This window comes from Sprattus sprattus, assembly GCF_963457725.1.
Source record: "Sprattus sprattus genome assembly, chromosome: 10".
Taxonomy (NCBI): Eukaryota; Metazoa; Chordata; class Actinopteri; order Clupeiformes; family Clupeidae; genus Sprattus; species Sprattus sprattus.
The window spans coordinates 10030298-10042664 of NC_137908.1; the positions used below are offsets into that span (position 1 = coordinate 10030298).

General features: G+C 48.1%; 1 protein-coding gene across 1 annotated transcript in view; it reads right to left on the reverse strand.

The window, feature by feature from the left end:
• The window catches only part of ptprt (protein tyrosine phosphatase receptor type T), a gene marked incomplete at both ends in the record, with an annotated part of 201112 nt that overhangs the window by 111614 nt on the left and 77131 nt on the right, over positions 1 to 12367 (reverse strand). Inside the window, one exon of the mRNA XM_080846147.1 lies at positions 3716 to 4009. Within this exon, the coding sequence (XP_080702273.1) occupies positions 3716 to 4009 (294 nt within the window). The remainder of the gene's footprint in view (positions 1 to 3715; positions 4010 to 12367) is intronic.

Genomic DNA, 12367 nt, shown 5'->3' on the forward strand with positions numbered 1-12367 from the left:
CGCGACTGCCGTTAATAATGGAGAGCCCAAATCAGCCTTGGCCTGGAAGATGAACATCCATTTAGCGTAGCGGGCAAACTCACACCCCACCCTCCACATCCCTTATCTATCCATCCTCCACCCTCCCGAAATCACCCCTGCTGAGCAGAGAGGGGGTGGAGGGCTGAGGTGGGTCTAAACTCATCACAACAGGTTCCTTACTCCTCCCCCCCCCCCAACAACATTTTCATCTATTATCTAGAATCCCACTTTCCCCCAATTCCTCTTCTTCATTGTAGTGTTTTTGGAAAATAATGTCCGCAGAGACTTCCGGAAGATTATGTAGAGATAAATGGTCTGTGCTTAGGGGACAAACGTGTGTGGTCTGCTGGGTGAGGGGAGGCTGTTGTTGTGGATGTTCCTCTGAGAACAATAGGAGAGGGTGTGCAATCACCTTAAAGCTTGAAACCACATGCATTTACAGATACACACACAACCCCCCATACACACACACAGACACACACTCACTTACACATACACACACATAAACACATATTGAACCACAGGCACACACACACACACACACACACACACACACACACACACAAACACACACACACACACACACACACACACACACACACACACTCACACACACACACACACACACACACACACACACACACACACACACACACACACACTCACACACACAAACACACACAAACACACACACAAACACACAAACACACACACAAACACACACACACATAGCCGTCACCTCTTGCCTGCAGCCAGGGCCACACCTGAGCGCTGCTGCCGCTGCCACACCTGCCTGCTCCAATCTGCTAGCGTCCGTGCAGCGGGTCTGACAGGCAAACAGCAATGCCGCTTGAGAAACACATGTTCTCCTGCCCCACGCCCTGTGCCTCCGTGCCCCACACTCACCCCCACCCACCTCCTCCTCCTCCTAGCCCCCACACCCTCAGCTCACCTCATGGCTCCATGCCACTGCACGCCGTCACAGGCCCCTTCCTAAGCCTGATCTGATGAAAACAGGCAGCTGCTCTCATATCGATCGGAACCCCAGACAAGGAAAACAAGGGTGCTTACAGGCGCAAACATGCGACTGCTGCAAACATTTGGCTGGTTTCTCAGTGTCTCGCCTGTGCTGTGTCAGATACCATGACTCTCTTTCCTTTATTTAATGGAAGTGGAGATTGAAGAATAGGCCAACTATGCATTAGCAGCTACTTCCCAACACAGCAGTTTGTCTCGTACATTTCTGGTGTTCAAGACACTCTAGAATGAAAGTGGAGTTCGAACTCCAACTTCCCGTGTACACGTACACATTCATGTCATGCAATGAAAAACGACCCTGCTGGGCTGTGCACTGGTAGCAGGGTAATGTGCTAACACCTGTCACGTCTATAATACTATTTTCTATTAACTCCTGTCAAAGACATTACTCCATTCAGGATTCACACATATTACACGCTTGCCGTCCCAAGACCCCCACCTCAGACTGATCAAATTGATTGCCACCTGTTTGCGTCTGTGGATTGTATTATATATCCTTCAGGTGGCTGAGTTTTCCCCCCTCACGTTATTAACGTTCGTGGCAGCCGAGACTAATGAGAAGCCAAGCGAACAGTGGTGCGTCTGTGTCCGTACTGCTTGTTCGTAATGAACCCCACCGCCTGTAGGTATATTGTAAGGTAGAGGCACTTTTATTATGATGAGGAAGCTGTGTCTGAGTCTGTGTGGGTGTGTGTGTGTGTGTGTGTGTGTGTGTGTGTGTGTGTGTGTGTGTGTGTGTGTGTGTGTGTTAGGGTGGAATTAGCATAATGTGAATCGCTGCGGCACCGGAATACAAAATTCCTAATTCGGAAGGCCTAGGTGTGCACCGAGGCTGTCAGGCGGAGAAGCAGGCATGCGGTCACGGGGGCCCAGCATGGGTGAATGTAGGGATGGAGGGAGTGGGGCTCAGCATGGGTGGATGTAGGGATGGAGGGAGTGGGGCTCAGCATGGGTGGATGTAGGGATGGAGGGAGTGGGGCTCCGGGGAGGAGGGAGTGGGGCTCAGCATGGATGGAGGGAGTGGGGCTCCAGGGAGGAGGGGGTCTGGGGGAGCGTCTCCACTACCTGCGGCACGACAGCACTCAGTCATGGAATTAGCACATCATTCTCACCCTTCCACTCTACAGAGCCCCTAGCATAACGACATGGAGGGAGCCAGCGCTCATATTCCCAAGACGCAAATCTGTATTGCCAACATAACACGTAATAGCAGACATGTGCATGTGGTGTTAAACAAACACACCAAACCACAGCTGTACAGACGCACAGACCACGCTAGGCAACGCAAAAGGTCAGAGAAGGCCACGGCAATCTCTATTTAAATTGGGCGGTTCTATTCTTCCAATTCCATTTCTTTTGCTTGCCTGCTCCTCTAAATTACTTTTAAAGTTTCACACCCAGAAAAAATCCTGACAACGTTATTTTTTTTTCCTGTTCATCAGCAGTATATTGGAAATGAAGGCAGTGTATCAGGCAGGGTAGGAAAAGCAGAAGCATTTTGCGGGAGTGTGCAGTAAGTGTGTGTGTGTGGGTAAAAGTGTATAAATGTGAATCCGTGTGTGTAAGTGTGCATATGACATGAATCGACTGTACACCAGCGTGCGGTGGAGAGAGGGAAAGAGAGAGAGAGAGAGCACGGAAGTGGAGAAAAGGGGGGAAAAAAAGAGGTAAAGGTGGGGCCGTTGGGGGGGGGGGGGGGGGGGGTTGGGCTTGGTTGGTGAGGAGGCTGGCTAAGAGGAAGCGGCTGAGGGGATGAGGCTCTAGATCAGTGAAGCCTCCCCGCGGTGTCAGCGTTGACAAACCTGGCTCCTTCATCACGCCGCTCACCTGGATCACACGCACTTCCCGGGGAACGCTCATCTGTTCCCCTCAATTAACGTCCCCATCCGGCTGCCTGCGCCAGCCCCCACGCCGCACATCTCATCTGATTAGCTGTCACTTTATCAAATCAAGTGTGCCTTGCCTCTGCCGGCTCCATACCATACCCACTGCGTTAATAATTGCAAGTGAAAATTGCAACCACCCCACCCCCACCACCACCACCACCACTGTTAAACCTCTTCCTACAACCCCCCACGTACACACACACAACCACCTTTTCTCCTTTTGTCACAATTATCATCATCATCCTTGATTTCACACCAGCTCTACACCACCAAACGGGTTTTAATTGGAAAGAGTTTCCTGTCTTGCTGTCTCATTGGCTGCGGTGTCCTATCTCAGATGGTTTGCTGAGTCTTAACATTGGCTGTATGTGCATATGTGTGTGTGTGTGTGAGTGTGCAAGTCTGTGTGTGAGAGTCCCGCAGCGTACATTGAAGCGCCGTCCCCACTGGAGTGGATTGAATTGGATTTCACTTTATCCTACTTTCTCTTCTTAATCGTGGGGAAAAAGTCTCCTTAGTTAACCCAGTTTCAAATAGTTGCAAAACAATCGGCAGGCATGGATACCCAGCACACTGGAATAGTTAGTTTGTACAATCTCACTGCATTCAAATATATAGGTAATGCTTTCTAAGACCACATATTCTAAGTGAAAGCTTTAAGATTACAAAAATGCTACCTCAGATATTTTCACTTTGTTGTCGTTATTCACTGATTTATCTATAGAGTTTTTGGACACATCTTGAGAGGATGAATTCCCAGCAGTACTCACCTGCACACTTGGTGCGGGTGACTAGGGGAGGTCCAGGCGGTCCCGTGCCACCCTCTCCCGGGCGGGTCAGCAGAACCTTGATCTCATACTCCACATCTGGGTCTAGGTGCCACAGCTTGTAGGTTGGCGAGTCCACGATGTGGGTGTCGACCAGGTTGCCTTTGGTGGTGCGGTACTCGACCTCTTTCAACATGATTGGCCCGTCTCCAATGATGGAGTTGGCGTTGGGTTTGATCCACAGGTAGGTGGCGCCCACAGCCAGCAGCTCAGGCGGAGCGATAGGTGTCGGGGGAGCTGGAGGGGGGGGGGGGGGGAGACAAAGAGGGAGGGCCTTTGGTCAGACACGCTAACCTTAAAATGGAGACATAGATCCAATATGGAATCAGGTTCAATTACATTTACTGGATGAATAATGCAAAGGGAGAGATATGAATGGAATATTTCAATATGATTGTCTCTTTTCAACTGAATCCCACTGAGCCCCACACATACAGTGATACAGTGATCCAACACAGGAGCAGCCAAAACCCTCATAAATTGCTGACCGGTATCAATACTCACCCATCACAATTTCATCTCTATGCATATTACTGTTGTTTTCTCTACCACACACTCTGCTTGCACATCGTGTACATTGTTTGTCTTAAATACAATCTGTATATTGCTTGTATATTGTGCATTGTCTGTAAATAATATGTACATTGGCTTTATATCGTCTGCATTGCTTGAGAGTAACAGCTGGATCCAAATTCCATTGTGTCTGTTAACATACTTGGTCAATATATCTGATTCTGATTCTGATGATAAAGCCCACAATAATGACATGTCGGTGATATTTAAAAAGCTAAAGCAGGAAGCAATCTGCAGGGTGTGATGCAGAACATGACACAGAATTGTCGTTTCTGGGCTGTATTCTGACAAGCCCTTTTTTGTTGAGCATTTAAACGGAAAGAGGAATTTCATAGAAACTTTACACTTTTCAAGTGAGTGCCGTGTCTTGTTTTCACAAAACCAGCGCTCTCCTTGACAACAGCCCTGTGGCCAGTGGAGCGGCAAACCTCAGAAGCCAAGACTAGTCTGCGGTGAACTTCCAGTGCATTACCCTTCCCCAACTGCCCCCCCCCCCACCCTCTCTCCATCTATCTATCTATCTGTCCTCCCATCCTCTCAGCAGGAGAGAGAGACTCAGAGAGACGTGTGAAAGTGAAAGGGTACATGGAGAGGGCGAAAGGGAGAGCGAGAGCAGAAACAAAAGCAGGGTTTTGGGTAGACAGCACCATAATCCTCGGCTGGAGTGGTGTAACCGCGCGTGAAGAGACTGGCCATGCGTGGCGCCATTGAACCTGCTTCTAATTAGAAGGCGTTGCCCGGCATTCTATGTAATCAACTAAGCCAGATTACCAGCCCTGTATTTAGACACCGGCTACAGGCCCGAGACTCCCCCAGCTGCAGCTGAAGAATGACTTCCCAAAAGCTCCTCCAGCTCCGTGACCTGTGAGCTCCAACCATTTAACCCCCTACACGCTCTAATCGGATTCCTGAACGTGCGCTGGGGCCTGTGTGGGCACACTTGTAAGCAAATGGCTTATTTATCATATTGGAGGACGGGGTGGGCGGGTTGGAGGTTGTGGGGGGGGGGGGGGGGGGGGGATGACAATTCACCTCGAGGGAAGTGTCATCGGAGAAAAAGCATTAAGAAGTATTACCTCTCCTGATGCCGTTAATAAACAGTAGTTGCTGTTCATTTAATACACTTGTCAAATCTGTTTCATTTTTGTTTTCTTTTTTTTGTGTGTGCGCAAAGCCTGTTGTCAGCAGGATCCTAGGGCGGCGCATTTGCGGTGACAGCCTTTACTGGCTTCACATAATGAGTCTTGTTCGCCGCGTGTGGGCACAGATGTTCACTCTGAGGCCATTGTGGGTAGGTGGCACATTTAGAACACCCAGTCATCCCATTCAGGTGACATATCCCTCAAAATAGCCAAACCTGTGCAACGAGGGAGCGTACGACAGCCACCGGCGATTGGCTGGCTCCGTTGTGACACGCATAGCGACGTCCCTTTTGTCTCGTAAAACAGACTGACGAAAAAAAGGAAAGAAAGAACGACACAAAAAAAAGAAACACACTGAGTGCTAAGCACCCTTTGCCCCCCTCAAAGGGGCTGCTGTGTTTTTGGAGTCGTTAATATTCACCAGCTTTGCCCTCCGAAGTCTCCACAGGAAGTAGAGAGGGGCACTCAATCACACCCTCTCCGTTTAGTGCTCTCACGCACTCATGCAAAGAGCACAGCACATTTACCACCCTGTGATAGCTATGTAACTGCTGACTGACTAAAGAAGTGTGTGTACGTGTGTGTGTGTGTGTGTGTGTGTGTGTGTGTGTGTGTGTGTGTGTAAGAGAAAGAGAGAAGGAGAGAGTTAGTGAGAAAAGGAGAGGAGGAGTGAAGGAGTGAGTGAGTGAAAATGAAAGAGAGAGAATAGATAGAGAGTGAGAGAAAATGAAAGAGAGAGAATAGAAAGAGAGAGTGAGAGCGAGAAAGAGAGCAAAGAAAAGCAAGATTATAAGACAGAGAAAGAGAGCGAGAGAGAGATAGTATGAGGAGAAAAAAGACGAAAAAGAGGAAGCTGGAGACTTCATGCAGACTGCATAGGGTTGAGTGAGCAGGGAGAGAGGGAAATTGAATGAGGAAAGTGAGTCCGGGACTCAAATCACTAGTTTCCCTCTCTGGCTTTCCACTGCACAGGATAATCTATTGAGTGCCTCTGAGTCTCACATCAGTCACTGGCTCCTATTCTCCTCTCCCTGCACTGAGCAAGGCTGTGTCCCTAATCACCCCACGGCTCCTTACGCTCTAGACCCTACATAGGGTAATCCATTAGACCACAACAGGGGGCTCCAGTTTTATGGACAGAAATGGGGCATTTCTCAAAATGGTGGCGGATATGGATATGGTATGGTGTGCTTCCTTTTATGTGTCTATGTGTGTGTGTTTTCTGGCTCACCAACATTATATCAGCATCGTGTGTGTGTGTGTGTGTGTGTTTGTGTGTGTGTGTGTGTGTGTGTGTGTGTGGGTGTGTGTGTGTGTGTGTGTGTGTGTGTGTGTGTGTGTAAATTGTGTGTGAGAGAGATAGAGAGAGAGATTGAGATCACTGCCATTATTTCTAGTCATGTCAAAGCAGGGATGCTTTTGTCACAGTAATCACAGGAGCTGTAATACTAATAGATTATCAGGCTTAAGCACTACTACGTAGCGGCTTCATTAATGACAGAGGGAAAAAATAATGGTTATAACAGCGCTACTTTGCTCTTGATATCCAAAGCTCTGATTGGAGCACACACTGACAGACTGTGTTGTAAGCACTGGCAGCCATTTTAACACACCTGACATCAATCTGAGAGCCGCATCTGTGGCCTGCGACTCAAAGATTACTCCGTTTCAAAGAGCAGGAGTCTCTAAAGCAGTCAGCCGTTCTTTGCACATAGGCACTAATGAATTTACACGAGTGGTGAGCTAAGTTCCAGCTTCTGGCTGGGTGGAGGAACAGAGACAGACAGCCCCCCCCCCCCCACCCCCCCCCCCCACCCCACACACACCCTCATCTGCCTGTCTTTCACGGCGTCCTCTTTTCCACTCCTGCTAGAATGTTCTTCTAAGAGCCGCGATGCTTAGCAAAAGCTGGCTGAGCCTGTGTGACGGGGCTTTCATAGAAACACCTGCCCTCCATAAAGGAGGGGCAGGTAACACAAAAGAGTGCTCTCTCTCTCTTGCGCTCTCTCTTTCTCTCTCAATGTAGTTCTTAATCATGGAAGGAGGGCTCTCTCTCTCTCTCTCTTTCTCTCTCAATGTAGTTCTTAATCATGGAAGGAGGGCTCTCCAGGACATGAGGGCACCACCACCATGTTGTCTCCCTTTCAAAAGTCTCTATTTTTTTCCAGTGTACTCCTCAACCAATTCCACTATCGAAGACCAGCAGAAGTCTCTTGCTTTTTTTTTCTTCTTTTTCTTCTTTCTTCAGAGGTAAAGCGATGTGGCCCCTTATCGTAGCTTCTCGCTAAATGAGGTTCGCTTCCATTTCCATGCTCCGTTTTTTTGCTGTGCATGCGCTAGCTTGCAGTACATTGCAGCTATCTTTGCCGCTCGGGGTGGCAAGCTGCTGCAGCCGGCCCTGTAATTTCAGACTTTATCACCTGCCGCTCCACATGGAATTTTCAAATCTCTGGATTTCTGCAAAGCTTCAGGAATCCCACGCTATCAGATCAAGCCCCAGCGGATGCGGCCAATAGTGGAGGGAGAAAAGACAGAAGGAGAGAAGAGAGAACCTTGGAGCCGTGAGACAACAATTACAGAAATCTGCTTCTCCTTGCATGCTCACAGCGGCACAGCGTCATTAGATAGGGTGCTACGCTCCTCCTGATACATCCCCCCATCCCCACTTACCAGACCTCAACCCCCCCTCCCCCCTCCACGCATCATTATCAGTGTGGAGCCCATTTCTCAGTCAGCTAATGTCTCCCGTGGCTCAGAGAACCCACCTGCTTTCGTAAACACCTACACACACAGATGTACACACACACACCCACACACACACACACACACATGTGCTAAGGGAGATCTCACCTGGATCAGACTCTAACCCTTCACTGCTCGGGTGATTAAATCTATTTATTACCTGTGATTTCCTCAGAGAGCTATGGGTGGGTGCGCCTTTTCAGAAGCACACACGCAAGAGGTCCACCAAGAGCGCCTCAACCATGATATGTCTCCCTGCAAGCATTTCTTGTCTCTGCTTTCAGATCAGTGGTTCCTATCCAAGTACAGCTCGTTAGAGTAACGAGAGCAGGGTGGTCACTCCATCCAAAACTTTAAGAATACCTGTCTCTCGGTACGCCGATGTCTCCAGTGAATATCTCGCACACCACCAACCACTGGCTGTGGACTCAACCAAGCGGCATGTCATTAAAACAGGTTGAAGCTATGTAATGTAATTTTAATGTGGAGGTACCACAGGAGCCGGGCCTTGACCCGTGCCTGTTGTATAGAATACTGAATCTATTCAAGGCCCGCTGGGAGTATGTACACCACGCTTTTACTCTAGCCTAATGTATTCTGTGCCTTTCAAGCAGTTGTGCGATGTTGCAATGTTCTCTCAGCTCACAAAGAGACCTTTCATCAAGTTGCACACTGCACCGTTGCAAGAAGAAAAGCAAAAAGAAAAAGGACTTCAAAATAAGAGCGGTGAGATTATTCAATGACTTCCTTTACTTCGGTAGACTCTCAGAAGGAGTAGTCTCAGGTAGCTGCCAGAAAGGCTGGCCTCCAGGGGAAATGATTCACCAAGCGCGCTACGTCGCGAGAATATGAAGGACGCCCCGAAAAACCTTGCATCCTCGTCTTGACTGCCCAGAACTCCAGCTGAGCTGCTCTGTGGCTTCCAACTCCCACAGACTTCCATGGGACTGATGGGACGGACAGACAAACAGACGCGCGAGGCACAACACGGGAGCCTCTTTTTCTTCGTTGGTAGTGTGACAAATACACACCATACATTCTATCTGAAAGTATATTTACACATAAGCCTGTTTTGAAGTGGTGCTGTGCTGGGCGCTACAGCTGGAGGGGAAAAAAACAGGAGCGAGTAAATAAATAAATAAGCAAGTAAATAAATAAATAAATAAATAAGGGGAAAGAGGCACAAACAGATAAATAAACTGGCACAAACTGTTTGAAGTGCTAACTCTCTGGCTGGAGCTTATCGCACCCGCAGTATTATGGCGCTCTAATCCATCTCTGTAACTCAGCCCCTTCACAGGCGGCTTCCTTCCACAGCCCTACCGCACATCCCCAAATCCTCTGGTAATGCTGCTTTCCTGGGCTGTCTCCTTAAAGATAACACAGGCCTCCCTGTTTCACCATGACACCCATTTCCCTCTCTCTCTCTCTCTCGTTCCCAAGCACACACACACACACACACACACACACACACACACACACACACACACACACACACACACACACACAAAAAATGCACACTGGGATGCACACTGACACACAAAGGCACACTTCCTCCTTGCTGCAGGCCACCTTCTGTGTCTCCCTGGATGTGGAAGTGTGGCTGAACAACTCCCCTACCAGCCCCACTCCTGCCACTGTGTCTCACCGCACAGGCGCAGGTAGGCGCGGGAGGGGTACCCTGGCAGAGGACATGGAGCCTGCGGCGTCGCCCACATGCCGTTTAATAAATACAATTATCTACTGTGCACTGCGGGAAATCTCACAAGGTGGAAAAAAAATGAACAAAAAACTTCAGAGGGACAAAAGGAGAGAGGGGAGATCCATAAGTTCTTCAGGAGGTTCTTCAGGAGGCTGAAACAATTCAGATCAACTAAGTCAAGGCCAATTTGCCAACGCTCTCGTTCTGAGACTAAAACGCAGGCAACTTAAAATGACTCAAATCTGGAGAAGCACAAGTCAGTTAGCACCACAGTGCTGCGAGATGGATCACTATCTCTGAGACTGGCTTGATACTCTGATTTTCTTTTTTTTTTTTTAGTTTTTTTTTAAAGCAACCACAACCAGTACATTTCCATGAGGACAGCCATAATATCTATAATATCATCATATCATATCATCTAATATCATAATATTGATCTATCTATCTACCTACCTATCGTAGCCTGACCTATTATCCCGCACAACCTATTATCCCGCAAGCGCTGGTACACGTTACTTAATATTGATTTCGGTGTCATCCAGGATCGCAGATTTCGGAAAACTTAAGTCCCTGCCCAAAAAGGGTATTTCAATTAGCTTTGTAGCAAAAATGCCACATATACAGCGTATTGAAGTCTATAAGAAAGTGTTGTAATACTGCGTGTACAAACCAGCCTGATACAAATAGTAGAATTTTGATTTCGCGACGTTCGGTGTAAATTCTTTTTCTTGTTGAGCTTGATTCCCAACGGCATTTTACATCAATGCGGGATAATAGGTCGTCGCCAACTTTGTTGCCATTTCGCGACTGTACAAAACAAATCGGAAAATACGTTAAGAAATGTTCCTGCTGAGAGTCAAACAAGACTTCGTGCATGTTCTACACACCTGTCACTTCTGAAATATGTAAGGTTGATTCATTAAACCATATTTATATTGATAAAAACATATTTGTTAAGCGGATTTTTGGTGGCCCGCGGGATAATAGGTCGCGTTACTATATCTATCTACTTATTTATCTATCTAGTATCTATCTATCTATCTATCTATATATCTATCTATATACTGTATATATCAATCTATAAGGAACTATAATGAACCACAATGTGAAAGGATAAGACAACCTGAGCTCTATAGGTCTGTGATTGTGATAGCATAGCAAGCCCAAACTCTCTTTGCCTGTTATCGACCTATCTCTCCCTCCTTTCCCCATCCATGGACAACCTGTCCAACCATTAATAAATGAATCATTTTTACATTCAAGTATTCCCTCTCATGATATGCCTACCCTGGGAGTGTAAAAGCAGGTCTGGCCAGCAGCATACTGAGGAGATGAGGTGTGATGGAGCAGAAGCCAGTGTGATGGGAGCACAAGACAGAACACACAGTATATTCAAACAGCACACACAAACACACACACACACACACACACACACACACACACACACAAAGAGAGAGCTTTTTCTGCACTTCTCAGCAAGGTTGAATTATCAAGTACATCAGTGACTGAGCAAAAAATGGTCTTTGTTCTAACGCTCAGTTCTAAAGATCATCAGCGCCTTCCAGAAGCTTATCGGGGCCTTGATTAATACTGGTCTTTGTCTCAGCTGTATCTCCTCGTGCCTTTCAGCGCTGCGCAGGCATCTTCATAAAGGCGGCCTGACCCTAAAACCTCATACTCCATCACTTCTTAGGCATGTGAAGGGTCAGTTTATGAGGGCAGGTCTGGCATATGTTCCACGCCAAAGGTGCCAACCCTGCTGAAATCAACAGGAAGGGAAAGCCAGCAGCGCGCACACACACACACATCGCCGAGACTTCACCTGTCTCATTCTGTCATGAAACCATCCTCACACTATGACTTAGGCTAGACACCTGTCATAAACACACACATCAGCGAACAGGGTGTAGGTGTCTGTGACCTGTGGCTCACAATAATGCTCATCATGACCAAGCCTGGTAGGCAGAGGGCAAACCGGACGTTGGAGCGTAATGTGAAATCAGCTAGCCTCTGCAGACATACATGCTGGAAAGTGGCCAGTAATGACTGGTGTCGGTGGTTTGGGGCTCTAAATAGGCTTCATGACAGTTTTTTATTTTTAATTTTTTTTTTTAAAGAGTGGGAGACGAAGCTTGCTTACAGGGCCTCGTGTATGCACCAGATCAGGCCGCTGGCAGCGAGTGCCAGTGTATCGGCACCAGTGTATCGGCGCCAGTGTATCGGTGCCCGTGTATCGGCGTCAGTGCATCGGCGCCCGTGTATCGGCGTCAGTGTATCGGCGCCAGTGTATCGGTGCCAGTGTATCGGCGCCAGTGTATCGGCGCCAGTGTATCGCTGCCAGTGTATCGTGCCAGTGCATCGCCGCCAGTGTATCGGTGCCAGTGTATCGGCACCAGTGTATCGATGCCAGTGTATCGTGCCAGTGCATCGGCGCCA